General features: G+C 49.9%; 8 protein-coding genes across 8 annotated transcripts, besides 6 other annotated features; all 8 read left to right on the plus strand.

Moving 5' to 3' along the window:
• Positions 1–20733: part of a sequence feature (sequence corresponds to BAC RPCI93-28F8) that runs on past both edges of the window.
• On the plus strand, positions 276–3704 carry Tb927.5.930 (NADH-dependent fumarate reductase; the record flags this gene model as incomplete). The annotated part of the gene is made up of 1 exon (XM_839674.1): positions 276–3704. One exon carries the CDS (start codon positions 276–278, stop codon positions 3702–3704), a length of 3429 nt encoding a protein of 1142 aa, XP_844767.1.
• On the plus strand, positions 5046–7679 carry Tb927.5.940 (NADH-dependent fumarate reductase, putative; the record flags this gene model as incomplete). The annotated part of the gene is made up of 1 exon (XM_839675.1): positions 5046–7679. The coding sequence occupies one exon, from the start codon at positions 5046–5048 to the stop codon at positions 7677–7679; it is 2634 nt and encodes an 877-aa protein (XP_844768.1).
• Positions 7833–7876: a sequence feature (T-rich).
• Positions 8008–8053: a microsatellite.
• On the plus strand, positions 11858–12526 carry Tb927.5.950 (thioredoxin-like protein; the record flags this gene model as incomplete). The annotated part of the gene is made up of 1 exon (XM_839676.1): positions 11858–12526. The coding sequence occupies one exon, from the start codon at positions 11858–11860 to the stop codon at positions 12524–12526; it is 669 nt and encodes a 222-aa protein (XP_844769.1).
• Positions 14008–15015, plus strand: Tb927.5.960 (hypothetical protein, conserved; the record flags this gene model as incomplete). The annotated part of the gene is made up of 1 exon (XM_839677.1): positions 14008–15015. One exon carries the CDS (start codon positions 14008–14010, stop codon positions 15013–15015), a length of 1008 nt encoding a protein of 335 aa, XP_844770.1.
• Positions 15104–15123: a microsatellite.
• On the plus strand, positions 15132–15704 carry Tb927.5.970 (hypothetical protein, conserved; the record flags this gene model as incomplete). The annotated part of the gene is made up of 1 exon (XM_839678.1): positions 15132–15704. One exon carries the CDS (start codon positions 15132–15134, stop codon positions 15702–15704), a length of 573 nt encoding a protein of 190 aa, XP_844771.1.
• Tb927.5.980 (hypothetical protein, conserved) lies at positions 15928–16845 on the plus strand (the record flags this gene model as incomplete). The annotated part of the gene is made up of 1 exon (XM_839679.1): positions 15928–16845. The coding sequence occupies one exon, from the start codon at positions 15928–15930 to the stop codon at positions 16843–16845; it is 918 nt and encodes a 305-aa protein (XP_844772.1).
• Positions 17168–17190: a microsatellite.
• On the plus strand, positions 17288–17878 carry Tb927.5.990 (hypothetical protein, conserved; the record flags this gene model as incomplete). Its single annotated transcript, XM_839680.1, has 1 exon — positions 17288–17878. The coding sequence occupies one exon, from the start codon at positions 17288–17290 to the stop codon at positions 17876–17878; it is 591 nt and encodes a 196-aa protein (XP_844773.1).
• Positions 19087–19120: a microsatellite.
• Tb927.5.1000 (ubiquitin-conjugating enzyme E2, putative) lies at positions 19160–19606 on the plus strand (the record flags this gene model as incomplete). The annotated part of the gene is made up of 1 exon (XM_839681.1): positions 19160–19606. One exon carries the CDS (start codon positions 19160–19162, stop codon positions 19604–19606), a length of 447 nt encoding a protein of 148 aa, XP_844774.1.

The raw sequence follows: 20733 nt of genomic DNA on the forward strand, positions 1-20733 counted from the left end.
CGTTCTACATACATACATACTCGCGCGTGTGTGTTTCCTTCGTACACAGAATAATATAGTTCTATACGGCCACAAGGAATACAGTGCGTGAGAAAAACCAAAGGATTATATTAAAAGGAATAGGAGTAACAGGTGAAAAGGGAGGAGTTTCGAGTATTTGAGTAAAAAAAGTGTACGTAACAAAGAAATTCATCGAAAGTAAACGATCAGATATTAAACTAGCACATAAGTGAGTTAGCGTACCTTATACATACATTTATATTTATTTGTACGTAATGGTAGACGGGCGATCTTCTGCATCAATTGTTGCCGTTGATCCCGAAAGGGCTGCGCGTGAGCGCGACGCAGCAGCGCGTGCCCTTCTTCAAGACAGTCCGCTACACACGACCATGCAATATGCAACGTCTGGTCTTGAGCTTACCGTTCCCTACGCACTTAAGGTGGTTGCCAGTGCTGACACCTTCGATCGCGCTAAGGAGGTTGCCGATGAGGTGCTACGCTGCGCATGGCAACTCGCCGACACCGTGTTGAACAGTTTCAACCCGAACAGTGAGGTTTCACTCGTGGGTCGCCTGCCTGTGGGGCAGAAGCACCAAATGTCTGCTCCACTCAAGCGTGTGATGGCATGCTGCCAGCGTGTGTATAACTCATCGGCTGGATGTTTTGATCCCTCCACAGCACCCGTCGCAAAGGCGCTGCGTGAGATTGCACTGGGGAAGGAGCGGAACAATGCTTGTCTGGAGGCACTTACTCAAGCGTGTACGCTTCCCAACAGTTTTGTGATCGATTTCGAAGCTGGAACTATCAGCCGTAAGCACGAGCATGCGTCTCTGGACCTAGGTGGGGTTAGCAAAGGTTATATCGTTGATTATGTCATTGATAATATCAATGCTGCTGGATTTCAAAACGTTTTTTTTGACTGGGGTGGAGACTGCCGTGCGAGTGGTATGAACGCGCGCAATACCCCGTGGGTTGTTGGTATAACTCGCCCTCCGTCCCTTGATATGCTCCGCAACCCGCCAAAGGAAGCGTCGTATATCAGCGTTATCTCTCTCGACAACGAGGCCCTTGCCACGAGTGGCGATTATGAAAACTTAATATACACCGCTGATGATAAACCCCTTACCTGCACTTATGACTGGAAGGCGAAGGAACTGATGAAACCTTCTCAGTCCAATATCGCGCAGGTATCGGTTAAATGTTATAGCGCCATGTACGCTGACGCGCTTGCGACTGCGTGTTTCATAAAGCGGGATCCCGCGAAGGTTCGACAGCTGCTGGACGGTTGGCGTTACGTGCGTGATACAGTGAGAGATTACAGGGTCTACGTTCGTGAAAATGAGCGAGTAGCGAAGATGTTTGAAATCGCCACAGAGGATGCGGAAATGAGGAAGAGGCGGATCAGCAACACACTTCCCGCTCGTGTCATTGTGGTGGGCGGTGGTCTCGCGGGTTTGTCCGCGGCCATCGAAGCTGCAGGATGCGGTGCTCAGGTTGTGCTTATGGAGAAGGAGGCGAAGCTCGGAGGCAACAGCGCCAAGGCGACATCTGGTATCAACGGATGGGGCACACGTGCTCAGGCGAAGGCAAGCATTGTGGATGGTGGGAAATACTTCGAGCGTGACACATACAAGTCTGGTATCGGGGGTAACACCGATCCTGCCCTTGTGAAGACACTTTCTATGAAAAGTGCTGACGCTATTGGGTGGCTGACCTCGTTGGGTGTACCGCTGACGGTATTGTCACAGCTTGGGGGTCACAGCCGCAAGCGCACACATCGGGCACCGGATAAGAAAGATGGTACACCTCTACCTATCGGATTTACAATCATGAAAACCCTCGAGGATCACGTGCGTGGTAACCTTTCTGGCCGCATCACCATAATGGAAAACTGCAGTGTAACGTCGTTGCTCAGTGAGACGAAGGAACGGCCAGATGGCACTAAACAGATACGAGTTACTGGTGTGGAGTTCACGCAGGCTGGCAGTGGGAAGACGACCATACTTGCAGATGCTGTCATCCTTGCCACTGGTGGATTTTCTAACGACAAAACTGCAGACTCCCTGCTTCGTGAGCACGCCCCGCACTTGGTCAACTTCCCTACGACGAATGGCCCGTGGGCGACAGGTGATGGCGTGAAACTTGCACAGCGACTTGGCGCTCAACTGGTGGATATGGACAAGGTCCAGTTGCATCCGACAGGCCTCATCAACCCGAAGGATCCAGCGAACCCTACAAAGTTCCTTGGACCTGAGGCGCTACGTGGATCCGGTGGCGTTTTGTTAAACAAGCAAGGCAAGCGCTTCGTTAATGAACTTGACCTCCGTTCTGTGGTATCGAAAGCCATCATGGAACAGGGTGCGGAATATCCTGGATCGGGTGGTAGCATGTTCGCCTACTGTGTGTTGAATGCTGCGGCGCAGAAGCTCTTTGGTGTCAGCTCACACGAGTTCTACTGGAAGAAGATGGGTCTCTTCGTGAAGGCTGACACCATGAGGGACCTCGCTGCACTCATTGGGTGCCCAGTGGAATCTGTGCAGCAGACGCTGGAGGAGTACGAGCGGCTCTCCACATCACAGCGTTCCTGCCCCATCACGCGCAAGAGCGTCTATCCGTGCGTGCTCGGCACTAAGGGCCCCTACTACGTCGCCTTCGTGACACCTTCGATTCACTACACAATGGGTGGATGTCTCATCTCGCCTTCTGCTGAAATACAAATGAAGAACACATCATCACGCGCTCCACTGAGTCACAGCAACCCAATCCTCGGGTTATTTGGTGCCGGTGAGGTAACGGGTGGTGTGCACGGTGGGAACCGGTTGGGCGGCAATTCGCTGCTTGAGTGCGTCGTGTTTGGGAGAATTGCGGGTGATCGGGCCTCGACCATCCTTCAGAGGAAGTCCTCAGCACTTTCCTTCAAGGTGTGGACGACCGTGGTGCTGCGTGAAGTACGCGAAGGTGGTGTGTACGGTGCTGGGTCCCGCGTGCTTCGCTTTAATTTACCCGGGGCGCTGCAACGGTCTGGTCTGAGCCTCGGCCAATTTATCGCAATTCGTGGTGATTGGGACGGTCAGCAGTTGATCGGTTATTACAGTCCCATCACGCTGCCAGATGATCTTGGCATGATCGATATACTCGCCCGCAGTGATAAGGGGACGCTGAGGGAGTGGATTTCCGCTCTGGAGCCGGGTGACGCTGTGGAGATGAAGGCATGCGGTGGTCTGGTGATTGAGCGCCGCTTAAGCGATAAGCACTTTGTGTTCATGGGACACATTATCAACAAGCTTTGTCTAATTGCTGGTGGAACGGGTGTGGCACCGATGCTGCAAATAATCAAAGCAGCCTTTATGAAACCCTTCATTGACACATTGGAGAGCGTTCATCTCATCTATGCCGCGGAGGACGTAACGGAGTTGACGTATCGCGAGGTGCTGGAGGAGCGCCGTCGTGAGTCACGTGGAAAGTTCAAGAAAACGTTTGTCCTCAACCGGCCCCCGCCCCTATGGACTGATGGTGTTGGCTTCATCGACCGGGGCATCCTCACAAATCATGTGCAGCCGCCATCTGACAACCTGCTGGTGGCCATATGCGGACCACCGGTAATGCAGCGCATTGTAAAGGCGACCCTGAAGACTTTGGGCTACAACATGAACCTTGTGAGGACTGTGGATGAAACGGAGCCGAGCGGCTCATCCAAAATTTGAGTTGAAGCAGTAGAAGGGGCTGGGCGGAGGATAGGGAAAGGGGAAAAGAGTAAGGAAAAGAAGGAATATGTGAGAACAGGCGCCGCCTCTGTTTATTTTTGTATGTGTGACGCTTATTTGATGACACAGTGCCATTCGGCTGGTAGGAGGGGACAAGGTCCCGGTGCAAAAGTTATGTTAACGAGCAGAGGCGATAAGTGCCATAATGGAATGAACGAGGGAGATAGTGCATGGAAGAAAGGGAAGTTGTTAAGAAGCGAAACTGAGAAGGGAAAAGGGAGGGGGGGGGGCGACGGAAGGACGACAAATATGTATATATGTATATGTGTATATGTTTGCAGTTTGCGCAGGTGGGCGCACGCGTTCTTCCTTTTCTCCTTATTCCCCACACCTCTCCGCATGAAACCATGAGGGCACGCGTGCGGCCGCGGCAAGAGAATGAATACGCAGCTACTGGTACGTGCGAAACCAATGACAGGTGCCACTTCAAGTAAATGTACGGGGGGGGGGGGTGGGGAGAAACCTTGCACATATCAGTGTGGGTGCAGCGTGTGTGTGTGGTGTGGGATGGATGCCAATCTGGAAAGCATAAAGTCAATTGGAAGTAAGTGCAATCAAAATGGAGACATGTGCTGGAGCGAATCCGTGAGTTATAAGGAGGACGTGTTAATGGGAGATAGAGGAATGAATAACTGTCGATCTCAGTTGCCCCCAGTGGCACGCGAGTGAAGGAGGTAAAGAGTGTTGTCTTCTGCTGCACTAAAGAGGTATTTCATATATATATATATCTGTGTGTATACATGGACGAACCCGCTCCGCATTCTTCCCTTCTACCCCTTCCCTTGCGGGACTTGATGGTTTTGAGAAATTCTTTTGCTTAATTTTTTTTTGTTCGTTTTGTTCTTGTGGCTTATTATCTTTTACAAGAAGCGTGCGGTGGAAGGGGGTTGGAGAGGGTGCGGGAAGGGATGGGCAAAAATGAAAAAGAAATTGAACACATTGGAATATGTATGGCACATATTTCTGTTGTTTCATGGGCGATCGTACTAAAGGTATAAATGACTGTGCGCAACTATACATATATGTATATTTATTTCTTCATTTGTTTACATGTACATGCTTCTTTCAATTGTTTTTACCCTCCGGTTCTATCATTAATTACGTCCACGATTTCTTCAATTGTTAGCATCATTAAGTGATGTCCGAAGCTGCTCTCAAATGAGTTCAGCAAGGGAAGAAAGACCACAGCAGATAAGCGGTATCAAGCAAACCGCTGGGTTAACGAATAACCGTTGAGACATTGGGCGGAAATATCTACGCCTGAGTGGCTTCGGTATTCAAATGTGTCACACACGTGTATGGGCATCCATGCGTCTACATGGATGTCTTTTGTCGCCGTTAACTTCAGTATCTATGTGTCACCCTTTCTGGCTGCAATTTTTTGTTTGTTCTTTTCATCTCTTCCTTGACACCGTGGCGCGAGTGTCATTCACCGGTTTGAAAAGCTTAACCCATCGTAATCGATTGGTGGGTGTCGCAATGTTTTCCGGTCCTGCTGAAGTTTATTACACTAAAAGCATACAAAACAATCATAGACAGTTGCGCCGCAACGTTGGAGGAGCACAGCCAGGTCGCGGTATATATTACTCCCTGCTTGCTGTTTTGCTCGTAGTTACATTCATCAAGACTGCCAGCGCGATGCTAGAAAGAGTGCGAGTGGGTATCGATATGATAAGATCAAGGGAGATGGCCATGGTTGAGTCCGAGAATCCTCGTGTCATTGTGGTGGGCGGTGGTCTCGCGGGTTTGTCCGCGGCCATCGAAGCTGCAGGATGCGGTGCTCAGGTTGTGCTTATGGAGAAGGAGGCGAAGCTCGGAGGCAACAGCGCCAAGGCGACATCTGGTATCAACGGATGGGGCACACGTGCTCAGGCGAAGGCAAGCATTGTGGATGGTGGGAAATACTTCGAGCGTGACACATACAAGTCTGGTATCGGGGGTAACACCGATCCTGCCCTTGTGAAGACACTTTCTATGAAAAGTGCTGACGCTATTGGGTGGCTGACCTCGTTGGGTGTACCGCTGACGGTATTGTCACAGCTTGGGGGTCACAGCCGCAAGCGCACACATCGGGCACCGGATAAGAAAGATGGTACACCTCTACCTATCGGATTTACAATCATGAAAACCCTCGAGGATCACGTGCGTGGTAACCTTTCTGGCCGCATCACCATAATGGAAAACTGCAGTGTAACGTCGTTGCTCAGTGAGACGAAGGAACGGCCAGATGGCACTAAACAGATACGAGTTACTGGTGTGGAGTTCACGCAGGCTGGCAGTGGGAAGACGACCATACTTGCAGATGCTGTCATCCTTGCCACTGGTGGATTTTCTAACGACAAAACTGCAGACTCCCTGCTTCGTGAGCACGCCCCGCACTTGGTCAACTTCCCTACGACGAATGGCCCGTGGGCGACAGGTGATGGCGTGAAACTTGCACAGCGACTTGGCGCTCAACTGGTGGATATGGACAAGGTCCAGTTGCATCCGACAGGCCTCATCAACCCGAAGGATCCAGCGAACCCTACAAAGTTCCTTGGACCTGAGGCGCTACGTGGATCCGGTGGCGTTTTGTTAAACAAGCAAGGCAAGCGCTTCGTTAATGAACTTGACCTCCGTTCTGTGGTATCGAAAGCCATCATGGAACAGGGTGCGGAATATCCTGGATCGGGTGGTAGCATGTTCGCCTACTGTGTGTTGAATGCTGCGGCGCAGAAGCTCTTTGGTGTCAGCTCACACGAGTTCTACTGGAAGAAGATGGGTCTCTTCGTGAAGGCTGACACCATGAGGGACCTCGCTGCACTCATTGGGTGCCCAGTGGAATCTGTGCAGCAGACGCTGGAGGAGTACGAGCGGCTCTCCACATCACAGCGTTCCTGCCCCATCACGCGCAAGAGCGTCTATCCGTGCGTGCTCGGCACTAAGGGCCCCTACTACGTCGCCTTCGTGACACCTTCGATTCACTACACAATGGGTGGATGTCTCATCTCGCCTTCTGCTGAAATACAAATGAAGAACACATCATCACGCGCTCCACTGAGTCACAGCAACCCAATCCTCGGGTTATTTGGTGCCGGTGAGGTAACGGGTGGTGTGCACGGTGGGAACCGGTTGGGCGGCAATTCGCTGCTTGAGTGCGTCGTGTTTGGGAGAATTGCGGGGGCGAGTGCAGCGAATGCTAAATATCACAATGAGACTCACCTTTGGAACAACCGATGGGCTAAGATGGTAGTTGAAAGCGTTCTTGACGACACGAACGGGTATCAGTGGTTATATTTCAGGCTTCCAAGCACGCTCCAGCGTTCGGGTGTGGGACCACTGCAAGCAGTTGTGTTACGGGAGATGGAGGGGGAAGGCAGGTTGGATGTCCGTATTCCATTTACGGTGCCTGGGGACGTTGGCGTTGTTGGTATTATGGTTTATTCCAACGACGAGAACAGTTCCATGGGGTGGTTAACTGCGCTGCTGCCCGGCGGAATGGTGGAGATGAAAGCGGGGGTACAAGTCGACGCCAACTATGAAAGGATCCTGGCGCTTCCCCGGAAGGTAATTATCGCCACTCGTGATGGCGTGGCGCCGATGGTCCAAATGATTAGAGCAGCCTTGCATGAAGCGAAGGACGAACCTGCGCTTCAAATAATTTACATCGCAGAACGTGTCGCGACGATTCCCCAGCGTGAAAAGTTGGAGCAGCTTCAAAGGGATCATCCGAACAAGTTTAAGTTCACTTTCGTTGTGCACGATCCGCCCCCGCTTTGGACCGGAGGTGTCAACATCATGGAGGAAATATCTAAATCTGTGTTCCCTGATGCGAGTCTGGGCGTTTTCCTATTCGCTAGTGCGACCGAGTCCGCATCACTGCAAGTTCAGCTGTTGGAGTTGGGGCATAACAAATCAAACATAGTCACTCTTTGAATGGTGGTATTTTGTGACATGTTTGTGCCCCTCCCGCGCACGTTTTTGATGTCGCTTTTTCATGCCTTATTGCTAAGACGGCGGAGGTGCAAGAAGCCTCCTCACACAGGATGGTATGTAGAAGCGGTGTGACGTGCCGGAGTCTTAAAAAAGTTTTTTCTTTTCATTTTTCTTTTTTGATTATGCTTTTTTTTTTTGTAGCGAGTGAGTGGTCCACGGAGAGGGTAAGTGTTCGACCTTATCTAATTTTTTTAAATTTTACTGTGAGGATAGGTTGTGGAAGCGATTACCATTTAATTCTATTTGTGTGTATTTTTATGCACAGGAGGTGTGTGTGTATTTGTTTGTGTGTGTGTGACTGTTTGTATTTTTGTTACCTTTTCCTTTTGGCAGTTTCCTCTTCTTCACGCACTGACTGTTGGTTTTAGGTAGACTTCATTTTAGTATCGTTAATTTTTATTTCTGTTCTCAACACATGCGCGTGTTCTGATGCATTTGTTGCGCGGCTCTCTGCATCACGACTGTTCGTTTATATCTGTTAGAAAAAAAAATGGACAAACAAACAATAACAAAGAAGAAACGACGTCAAAAAGAAACGCGTAGCTTTGTTTTCGGCCTGCTGCACTTCGCAACGCTACGATTTATTGAAGTTTTTGTCGGCAGTGCAGTTGAATTTTTTTTTTCCTGCTCAGTTTCTGATGCTCAACGAAGCGATAACATTTGTGCCCATTAAGTAGCGGCAGTGCAATGCGGCATTATTTGCCCGAATGCTCCGTCCTGCGACACACCTCGCGTGGCAACGGGGATACCAACAGTAGGGAGAACGCCGAAATGAAGCAAAGCACAAATCAACTAAATAAAAGGAAATAAATAAGAGCAAAGAAAAAAAACATAAATGGCAGCGGCGACGATGCTGATATTAATATTAGCGATAATACTCAGCTCAGAAAATTTCAACAAAACGGAAAAAGAAAAAGACCCCCCCCCCCCATGCAAACGTATGGAGTAACCAAAAACTGGACGGTGTCGCATGGAGATGACGGTGACTATTTGAGGTTGGTTGCGCCGCCACAAGAGTGCATTATTCACAACTCCACCGTAATTCCTTAAGTTAGGGAGATATTTATGGCAGAATATGGCGTTTTGCCACGCAACTTCTATAAGACGACAAGTGTGATGCGTCGGCACTAGGCCGCAAAGTAGGAGTGTACACATGTGTAAGTGGATGTGCGTCTGCATATTTTAATTTGCGGGAAGAAAGACAACCACAACATCAACGGGAAACAAGAAATATGTAGGTGATGAGGCGCTGAAAAGGGGAGCTTGATATAATTACTCCACTTGGCCCTGTAGGGGGCTCAAGTCCGCTGCGTCCCACATGCGCACACACATTCATCGTCTCTCTTGCATGCGGTGCGGTTTTGTTTCATGTTGTCTGTTCGACTTCGCCATCTTTAACAGGTTGATTTCTTGCGGAAAGGTTGGGCCGCTCTGACATTTGTCAGCTATTTAGTTCAGACGTTCGCCGTCTCCAGTTGGAACGTTGTAAACGCATCATTTGCCTCCGCCTCGTTCAAATCAATTGCCCCAGTGTTTCGTTGTTCCCTCCGTCGCTGCATCCAAGAACGCGTCCCTCTGTCTTCCTCGAGGCATGCGTGATTGCATGTATTTCCGTTGTTCCGGCGCCATTCTGATCTTCCCCGTTTAAGTTTTCGCTTCCCTTTTCCACCCAGCAGCGTCCTTATGGACCCCACAAATCCATTCAAGCTCAACCCGTAACAACTTTCTTTGCCGCTGAAAATGTCGGCAGCTGCCTTCGCTCCAATCGCCGAGGTGGCGAATTCGAGGTTGGTCTTTGCGGGAACGGCGGGGTCCGCTCTTGTATCAGTTGTTTGGACATCCTCTGGGGCGTCTTAGCCCCAAAGAAAAATCTGCGTTTTCGCCGTTCCATGTGCTCCGAGAAATGTTGGGGGAACGATGCCCTTCCCGTTTCTCTCCTAAGAGCGGTGTGTTGGCGTAGTTTTCTGCCCGCAAGGAGGAAGGTGAGGCGCGGGTTGTAAGCTTGCAGCGGCATCGTGCCTTGCCGCCGACCCCCCCTCGGTCCTATTGTCCTTTATGCTGTGCTTTGGGCTTTGTATGCTTTCGTGTCGCTTGGCGTGCTTCCCGCGAGCAATGCACGCCCCGTTGGTGGCGCAAGTCCTTTGGTTACCGTTTCAACGCGGTGTGTATGCTCGGCCGCCTCGTCTTCACAAATTCCAGTCTTCGCCAACCCGCTTGAGGGTCCATTCGAACTGCATGGGTCGCCGCTGGCCGTGCCGGTTGCCTCGGCGTGTTTCCACGATCCGGTTTTCTGTCGAGGGGGGCTTGGCGTTGGCGGCTTCCTCCACATATTAAGGAGGCAGTTTGCATCAAGTTTAAGGCCGCCAAGGCAGCGAAGCAGGACAGCACCTCGACTCAGGGGAATGTTTTTTTGGTGGCGAGTCTCCGCACGGGTGTCCGCCGTCTACCAGCCCCCTTCTATGTGAAGAGTAAGGGGGGAAAAAGCATGGGGAAAGCAAAGAAAAGGCTGGAGTGCCTGTCTAACCCTCTAGGGAGTGAGCGGATCGTATGAACCGGAAAAGGTGTGAACGTGGTGCGAAAAACAGCGGCCGCTGTGGTTGCTTCGTAACCGAAAAGAAAAATAGAGCATGGTGTTCCTGAAAATGGCCGAAGAAGGGCGACTATTGGCCGGCCGCGTGATGCCGGAGGGCGGCCAGGAGGACTGCGGCGGTACGGTTCGCTGGGTCTTGGAACTTGATTTCCCAGATCATCGTGGGGGGTTCTGCTAGGGTAGAATATCAAAGCGGGGGAGCACTGGCCGTCATGAAAGCCGGGGCGGCAACGTCGGCTGGCTGTGTGAAGGGGAGAGGCGGTTATCACCGGACGTTGAGGCGGTTAAGTTTTGGCGCGGCATGCGTGTGCGGCGCTATGTGCGTAGGGGGCCGCAGGATGGGGCGCGCATGATTCGCTTCAGTTGTTTGAGTTCGGTCGAAGTGGCTGCCCCCGTTGAGGCTCCCGCCGAGGTCGGACCACGTGCGATGCCTGCCGTGACCCCCGTCGCCACTGGACCTGCCGCTTTCGGAAGGCCCGTTTGTTCTGTGTGCTGGCGCCCTGGTGTGTACGTGTGTCGCCCCTCCTCAGCGTGCCGATGTGCTTCTCACAGTTCGCGCGTCTGCAGAGGTGCTGTGTACGCGAAGATGCTTCGTTTGGAGGGGGGGGGGGGCGAAATGGGTGTTTTTGTCGCTTTCCCGACATGATGGTACTACCGGGTGCTGATTCTCCGATGTTTAGCCGGCGTGTGGCGGGCTTCACTCAACGAAGCATAGAAGGGAAGGGAGGTACCGCCAGTCTCCCTGTGCAATGGGGTGTGGGCGCTTTTTGATTGGAGGGCCGTGAACAGGGTTGCATCTGAAGGGGGCAGGCGGAGGCGCTTCCTAAATGTTTTTTGTTCCCGATTGTGTTGTTCGTTGCCTTCTGCCTGGTGAGATGGATTACGGGGTGCAGTCTTAGTGCAGATGTAGTTCGTTTTAGATAAACTTTGCTGTTTTTATGGTTGACTTTTACTCTGTTTGCCACGCAATGGCACTGGAATTCCGTGTTTTTCTTCGGGTGTGTGTGTATGCATGCCCTCGTGAGCGTTTCAGGACCAGTGAGCTGATAGTCGCTGCGTGGAATGTGTTTATTTTGGTCATTGTCAATGACCACTGTTGAGGGGGCATTGGTGAGACAGTGGGCATGCCTTTGTCATGGAGAATGCAACTGGGGTGGTGGTTATATGTCTTTGCTCAAGTATGTACATATTTCCATCAATCCCCTTTCATTCAGTTTTAGGGGAATGTTGTTAACTGATTCTTTGCTCGGGTTAAAGGGCGAGTGTGTTACAGAGTTACTCCACTTTGTTAAGGTCACGCTTGATACGGGGCCAACATGTGTGTGCGTACGTAACTGTTCTTCATCTTCTTAATGTTGTGCTTTGTCGCTCTCGTTTCGTTGACTTTCTGAATAAAGCAGCCTTCATATTGCAACAACCTCCTGGTAAAGGAGTTCGTCTTAACACATTTTTCTCGGTTTCGGCCATATTTAGCTGGGTGAAACGATAAATCACTGTACGCCCTCCTTCTCGCTGAGGGTGCGAAGAGATGAAACGCGTTGGGACTCTTGAGGAATACACAAAAGTGAAGAGGGACGCCAATGGACTTGGGCTTGTGGTACACTTTAGTGCCAGTTGGTGTGAACCCTGCAAGGGTGTGACAGAGGCGTTGGAACGCTTCTCAGAACTATACAAAGGTTCTGTTGAGTTCGTGGAGGTTGATAGTGAAGCTTTGGGCAGTATCTGTGAAGCGGAAGCCGTCGATTGCGTTCCGTATATTGCATTCTTCAGAACTTCTGGGGACGGTAAGGGGCAAGAGAGGGTTGCTGATGTCGTTGGAGGAAAGCTTGACCAAATCGAACAAAATATGTTGTCGCTTTATGGTGACGGAACGGATGGGAGGGGATCATTTTCAGATTTACAATCATACTTAAAGTACCTCACCAGTCGGAAAGGTGTTGTGGCATTTATAACCGGCACACCGTCGAGGCCTCGGTGCGGTTTCACTGTGAAGCTTATCCAGTTACTCGATGACCTTCATGTGAAGTACGTTTATTATGACGTCTGGGCCAGTGACGAGGTTTGTGAAGGACTCAAGAAGTATTCAGAGTGGCCTACTTTCCCGCAAGTATATGCCGATGGTGAGTTTATTGGTGGGTATGATATTTGTGCTGAGCTGAATGCGTCCGGGGAGTTGAAATCTGCTCTGAAGCTATGATCATTTAGTAGTACAGGGTCTTTGTGTGGTTGAGAGTGTTAAAGAGAAGGAGGTTGATGAATGGGAAGAATGACGTAAAGTGGATGAAGGGAGATATGATACTCGGCTGTCCCAGCGGTGATGCATGACCGAGAATTTTAACACAAGCGTTACCGACTAACGCAACGGAAATCTTAATTTTGGGTTGGGGTATACATTGAGTCTCATCAACATGACACGCCGTTTGATTCTTCCTTGCTTCAACCTGTTAAAGTCCTGTATTAACAGAGCCTCCTTGTGTGTCCTTCTCGGGGCCAACATTTCCCACCTACGTGAGCGACCGGCACACTTTTTGTGGCCATTGAAAAGTTCCATAGGCGTGCCTTATTATCTGTTTATTTTTTGGAGTGGTTTGATTTAAGACGCATTAGTTGGCACCCGGTGAAAGGGTTACAGAATTTAGGAGCTCGATGGTGAAGCACGATGCCTGTTGAAGTCTTAATTTCTATCCCTATCGGAACAACCTGGATATCTGGGTGTTGCTTTGCTGCCCAGCGAGAGTTTTGTCATTTGAGGCCTAAAGTAGGTACTCTCAGTCCTTTTTCTCTTCCACGGTAGCCCCTCTCAAACATCCTGCCCAGGGTTGGGTGAGTTGCTTCATCATTTTGGTTTAATTTTTTTTACAGTAGTTGGAACCAAGAAGCCGTCACTCGTGAAGTAACTTCGCTTGGACCTCACTTGCGGATCGTGGGGTTATATGTAGTTATTTTTGTGTTAGTGAAGCTGATCATTTAGCGGTGCGAGTATGGGTGCACGCATTCGCAGCGGATATGTCGTTTGCTGCCTTCGTGACATTCCCTGATCGAAGGACAGAAATTCTGCTTAGACCTTTGTCGGTATTTTATATAGGGAATGGCGCCTGAGGTGTCTTGAATGTTGCCGTACTGTGGATAGCACAACGTGGTATAAAACTTCACAGTTCAGGTTGCTCTCCCTTTTTTTGATGCAACCGCAGGTGGATAACGGCAGCCGAGTTGGGTACCGGTTATGCGTATCTTTCAGTCCACTACTTCCATGCGCATTTTTCCGCTTCGGTTGGATCTGTCTCACCAGATTCGGATCTGTGTTGAAGGTGCCGCTATTTGGTTGTCCAGACATGGTCGGGTGAGAGTGCGTCATCCAGTGCTTTGGTATGGCGGGTTCTTTGGCAAGCGGGAAGATTGGGAGTTTATCCGCCTTGTGTTTGACGGGGACTTCCTTTTATTTTCTTTGTATAGTATGCTAACGGTTCTACAATTCCATGGTATCGATAAGTTAATGATGAAGTGACCCACCTGTTAACACGCGCAAAATTGTAGGAAAACCTTTTATGTTTTTACTATTAGCATTCCAGTATACCTATTTCTTTCTTCCTACTTTGTTCCCTCCCCTTACCTTCGGTGTCTGTACAAACCTTCAAAGAGAAAAAAGAAACACAACAGAGAATTGTCCGTTTCAAGTCAATGCGACCTCTGGACGTGTTGCTGAATGGGTTGCGCGGGCTGTGTACCGCCATTAAGGAAACACCCCTCTTCATATGGGTGTACCTTTCTATACTGGGCGTGGTGGCTCGGAAGCTGACGTACCGTTTTGGTCTTACGACTAAAAGCAAAAAGATAGGAAAACACGTCATCCGCGTTACGGATGCGGAAGAAACCCTTTCAGAGGATGTAATGGACGTGGAAGAAATTAATGCGACATTTGACGACGTGGGGGGTCTGGAAGATGTGAAAAAGGCACTAATTGAACACGTGAAGTGGCCGTTTACCCGCCCGGAACTATTTGAGGGAAACACGCTGAGGTCGCATCCCAAGGGAATCCTTCTCTACGGTCCGCCAGGGACGGGAAAGACTCTCATTGCTCGCGCTTTGGCCAGGGAACTTGGTTGTGCATTTATTAACGTGAGGACTGAATCTCTTTTCTCTAAATGGGTTGGAGACACGGAAAAAAATGCTGCGGCCGTATTCACGCTTGCAGCCAAGCTGTCTCCTTGCGTGATTTTCGTCGACGAGATAGATGCCCTTCTTGGGTTAAGAAATTCTGTGGATGCCGCCCCGCATAACAACGCGAAGACAATTTTCATGACACACTGGGACGGTGTAGTCCAGAAAAAGTCAAAGATTGTTGTCATAGGGGCAACGAACCGGCCTTTGGCTATTGATGAAGCCATACGTAGGCGACTGCCGCTCCAGCTGGAGGTACCACCACCGGATATTACTGGGCGGAGGAAGATCTTAAATATTCTGATGGAACATGATGTGGCGGACGAGTCGAACCGTAGCCGACTCGTGGACTATGTCGCGTCGAAGACATTTGGGTACACCGGGTCTGATTTAACTGAACTGTGCAAAGCCGCCGCATTAATGCCTATCCGGGAAATAGGCTGCGACAACGAACTACCCTGCTTGGAATGTCGCCACTTTGACGAGGCCCTCAAGCGGGTCCGGCCTTCGATGGCATCAAGCGTTTGAAAAAAAATCTACACCCTACTTCTGTTAATAAAAGAGTTTGTGCTGTTGTTTCCTCTTTTGTGTTCATCTATTGAGCTTTAAAAATTTACTAACCCTAACCCTAACCCTGAAAAAGGATGGCTGTACAACCGGGAAAGGTGTTGGCTGAGCAGTTCAGCAGACAGGGTATACAGTACGAGGAGTCAACCGACGTTCTTTGGTGTTCATTGTGCACTAAAGCAGACAGTTTGGAGATCATTAGCAGAGCAACGGTTGAGGATGTGCTAGAGCACTGTCGGTTAAGACAACACCTACTTCTAATGGAAAAAGAAACTGTGAAAGAGCACTATTGCCCCGTGGAGATAAATGGCCGCAGTTTTCTTTTGGACCATAACTGCGTTTATCCAAGCACTATGTTCGGAAAAGGAAGGATGCTACTGGACGATACACTGGGATGTGTAATGACCGAGGATGTATGCGGCGGTGTAAAGTTGCTTCCCCGTCATAAGTACACTGTTGTCGAGATTGTTATACCTCCAGCAGGTACCCCGATACCGAAGGATCCATCATATTACGTTGAGAGGCCGGTCCGTTCCCGGAAGTGCCATGAAAAATTTGACAGCTGGATTCAGGTACATAACTCCTCGGTAGAAGGTGAGTCAGCCTTGATGAAGCGTCGGCGGATCGCATTCTCCCAGCTGAACATGTAGGTGACCTAAAGTGGATCCAGTGCATGGGTGTTGGGCTGCTAACAACGAACACTGAAGAAGAATTTTGTTTTATCCTACACTGTTATTTTATGCGCGTTACTGTCTTGAATTTGTTCACATGCTTATTCCTCAGTTTTTTTTTTTTTTTTTGAGGCGCAGTGGCAGTATATGTATATACGGTTGTGCTACCTCTGCTCTATTTCTTCTGTTAAAGCGGTGAGGGATGAAGCGTTTGTTGGACAGCGCGAAGCATCTTCTTAGAGGTGGGAGCCTGGGGTATCTAGCATCTGGTGAGCCTTACCACCCCTTTGGAGAAGACTTTGGACTAACTGTTTTCCCCGATTATATTCAGCTGAGGGAAAAATTGGCACTACGGAGTGGTTACGTAGATGTGTATACCCAGCGCTCAGCATCGATTAAGCTCAGTGATGGACGGTTTCAGCTGCCGCCACTACCGAAGCATTCGTTTCTTCCGCTTGTCGAGCGCCTGGAACAGGATGGGATTGTGCCGCGCGGGTGGCTGAATAACCAAACAGCAAATCTTTACGAGCCAGAGGACTTTATTAGGGCACATATCGATAATCTCTTCGTATATGATGATATATTCGCCGTAATATCTCTTGGCGCAAACGCTCTTTTGAGGTTTGTACACGTGCAGAATGGCGAAGAATTGGATGTAGTAATACCAGACGGAAGTGTTTACATTATGTCCGGTCCATCTCGGTATGTCTACTTCCACATGGTTCTTCCAGTTGAGGCCCAACGAGTGAGCATTGTGTTCAGGCGTTCTATTTTGAACTCTGATGGAGGATTTCGTCCTGTGTCTACACCATTGGGGGATCTAATGCCTTACAGGTCAACTCAAATATTGAACACGTTGTACGCAAAGCAGATAGGAGGTGTTCGCGTAGCAGTTGACGACAAATACCTGGAAAAGGAGGAAATTGGGGCCTTTGACACTGGGAAGTGGGTTAAGGGCCTACACCCGTTGCGGGACTGGACATTGTTATCACAGCTGGATGAGGACGAGGCCCGAGTTCTGGAGTTGCGGGAGAAGCGCTACCTAGACGTGGACCTCAGTTGGAGGTTCACGGAGTTGAGGAAGCGATACAAGGAACTGGAGGACATGTTGCGTGTTTAGTTAGCGCATTTGTGCAAGGGCCCTATGTGCGGTACTAGTTTCCCAGTGCAGTTAGTACAACTCCTCTCTTTTTTGTTTACTGGGGATAGACGGTCTCCTGGAGGCTCTAGGGGCATTCAGGAGACGGCATTAAAACGAACAGACAGACAAACTTGTTCCCCTCCCGTAGGAAACGACAACGTTGACTTCGCTTATCGTAATGCGTACTGACGCTTCCGTTGCATCCGCAACTGCAATTGTATAAGGTCGGCGGTCGCGCTGCTTGAGGCGGCCGCACAAGAATTCCCCAGAGTGGCGGTTCACATATGTCGTCCACCCGGTTTACATATATATATATATATATATTCTTGTGTACATATTGTTGCTGTCCTTTCTTTTTTTTTGTTTCACTGGATGAAAGGCGCCAGGAACTATAACAGTAACTCCCTGCTTCAAGATTGGGATGGATGAAAGCAACAGGGTGCCGACGGGGGAAGCTCCTTCGGACGAACCTCCTTTGAAAGTTAGGCGCCATGAGGGAGGCCACGGTGAACTGCGGGAGACCAGCAGTGGGGATACCAATCCTCAAGGAGCCACGCTTTTTATTCGCTGTACCTCAATCCACGGGCGGGGGGAGTTATTAAATGGATTCATTTCGGAGCACCGGGAGGCTCTCGGGGTGGCGAAGTGGTATAACGTTGCAGGCGATGAGTCTGACGGTCGATGCGTCCCCACTCTCCGAACCGACGCTCCTTTTGAGTGTGTTTACGTGAGGTCATCGCGGAAGCCGTACTTCCTCCTCGAGTTTAATGAAAAGGGTGATGTCGCTAAGAAGTTCGTGGAGAAACTTGTTGGGCTTCGAAATACACTGTACAAAGGGAGTCCCGTATTTGTGGAGGTGGCAAAAGGTGGTTTGACAGTGGCTACTGAGCGTCTGAAGCTGGAAAAGCGAGATGCAGCGAGGCGCTCGGCTACAGCAGTGCCACTTTCGTTTTCATCCGATAAGCCCACTGGGCCGACAGCGTTTGTTCCGCGTGCTGTGCGAAAAAGATAAGACGGAGTTAAGGCTCTTGTTGTTTAGCATGTTCAGCGGAGCGGCAGGCGCAGCCGCAACAAAGCGAAGGAAAAAATGGAGCTGCAGGAGGTTCGCCATAGCCGATGGGGCGAAGTTAAAAGCTTTGATTCCTGGCGGCACTGTTCATCCACCCTTTTCTTTCCTGTTGGCATCCTCTGGCTTTGGGCGCTTGACATATTTCCCTCAAGGAGGGTGGTGGGTTGGATGCCTTAATGTTGTTTCGCTCGTACTCGGTATAACACTGCTTCGACGCTACTGTAATAGGAAAGAGCTGTTGCGTGTTCCCCTGGCGTGGGACCGCCAGTATGAGGTTTTGCGTTGTTCGTACCAGTATTTTTTATACCCGAAAAGGTCGCTGATGCTCTCGCCCTCATTTGCAGGAATCACCTCTTTAGTAGGCGTTAAGAGGTTAACGACGAGGCGGTTCATCCTCCATGTGTGATGCTGCTTGAAATGAAAACAGAATAGCTGGTTTGTGTTCAGGTGTATGCGCCTTTGGAGCCAGCTGTTGATGTGATTTGAAGGAAGTGGCTGGACAGAATATGCATTGCCGGGCCACTTAGTTTCTTGAGCCTAATAACGTAACTAGCTGTGCAGACACACTCTCCGCACTTACTCTCACTGTCCGGTGTGGCGGAGCGCGCACTCTTGCCCCCTCTTCGTGGCTTGACATTCACTCCTGGGGTGGTTATTCTGGGCAAGCGGCGGACCAACACCTTCATTTGGCTCCTCACACGCCGCGAAAGTGCTTTACGGATACGTTTGGAACGCCGAGGCGCAGCTTCCTCCCGCAGTTACTGGCGCTGTTTGGTAGGAATTACGTGGGTGAGCGGCTGCGACGCCCCTGCACAGAACGGTGGTTACCTGACGGATCAATCGACCCACGATCAAAGGAGATGATCCGATGGCGTTCCATCTTTTCTGGAAGACAGGATCACGGCAGGTTGGAGGCGAATCAATTGTGGGGATCGTTTTTATGGTATAAATCTAGTGCGGTGCGGTGTAGCACGACGTGGGATGTGAGATTTCTTCCGTGTTGTTTGCTTCACAAATTTTAGCTCCTCTCTACTACACCTTCGTGTTTTCTATTTAAACACCCACATTTCCGCGTGCCATTTTTTTTTAGATTTAGTGAAGGTTTAAGCAAGATAAGCGCACCCCTAAAGCGAAGGTATTAAACGGTATCCATATCTATACATAGATATATACATATATATATATCAGGCGTAGGTATATACCCTCCTTTTCTGTTACATTAACATGGCTCTTCGTCGCATTCAAAAGGAGCTGAAGGACCTCGAGCGGGACCCGCCTGCCAACACCAGCGGTGGACCGGTCAACGAGAGTGATCTTTTCAACTGGAAGGCGACCATTATAGGCCCCGAGGACTCACCGTACGCCGGTGGCCTCTTCTTCCTAAACATCCACTTCCCGTCGGACTATCCCTTCAAGCCGCCCAAGTTGCAGTTCACGACGAAAATTTACCACCCGAACATCAACAACAATGGTGGTATTTGCCTCGATATATTGAAGGACCAATGGTCTCCCGCCCTCACCATCTCGAAGGTGTTGCTCTCCGTCTGCTCGCTGCTGACAGATCCCAACCCTGACGATCCACTCGTGCCTGATATTGCCCGGCAATACAAGACGGACCGCAATGCCTTTAACAAAACTGCAATGGAGTGGACGCGGCAGTATGCTATGTGAGGAGGGAGCAGGGTGAACGAGGCAGATGTGATAAGAAATGATCTTCAGCCGGAAACCGAATAAACGAAAAGAACAACAATCAAAAAGAAAGAAACAACGGAGGAGACAAAGTTTCAAAGCAAAACAAGAGGTGAAGATGAAAGAGAAGACCACTTGGAGTATATGTAGGGGGAGAGGAGGGACCAAAGAGAAGAAGGAACGGTGCTTAGCAAGCAGACGAAGAAAGATGAAAGAGATGAAGTACCCACGGTAGTGGGGCCTGCAGTAAAAGACAAAAAGAAAGGGGGAGGGAAAGGAGTCGCAGTTACTTCCAGCTGAGAAGTGTGTGGTGTCGCATGTGGGAGCGCCGGCGTCGAAGGAAGAGAGGAGGCTTAGAAGAGGGAAGGGAAAGGGGAAAATAATAAAAGACTGCGCAGGCGATTGGGTCTTGACAAACTGTGCTAAAAACTCAGGGGCTCAGAAGGGACCCCACCCTCCCTTTTTGGCTGTCAGCTCTCTGTGAGGAACAAAGAATAAAATAGCAGAGCTGAAGTGTGACCGCGGGGAAGGGGGGGAGGGGTGGGAAGGGAGCGATATGAAGAAGAGGAGAGAGGTACTGAAGAAACGGGAAAGAAAACTCCAACGGTACGGCAATAATAATAGTACAGAAGAACATTCAACAAAAAAAACAAAAGCAAAGAGACACCAATAACACCTGATAGAAAAATGATTAGGTCTAACCCTGCAAGCAATGAAAATCCATCACCTTACTACACAGGTATTGCGTAAGATCGGAGGGGAGAAATTATTTGAGGACCGTGACGACATGCATGAAAGAGAGTGTAATAGTGTCGTACGACACCTTCTCTTCTCTTCACTGATCAATGTGGTTCGCATGAGGTGTACGAGTAGTTGGCGTGCCGCAGTGTGGCGAAGTGTGGTGGGGAGGCACGGAAAGGGGATGAATGAACCGAAAGAAATTGAAGGGCTGTTGAGCGACGGATGCAACCCAATTTCAAATTGTGGTGGTCGTAGAGGTGCGGGAAGCAATTGAAAAAAAGTAATGAATGCATCGACACGCCAAAGACGAACGAGGGCTACGTTTCGCTCAATAAAATTGCTAACATATATGCACATGTATGCGCGCA

The sequence above is a fragment of the Trypanosoma brucei genome, chromosome 5 (assembly GCF_000002445.2).
Source record: "Trypanosoma brucei brucei TREU927 chromosome 5, complete sequence".
Lineage (NCBI taxonomy): Eukaryota > Euglenozoa > Kinetoplastea > Trypanosomatida > Trypanosomatidae > Trypanosoma > Trypanosoma brucei.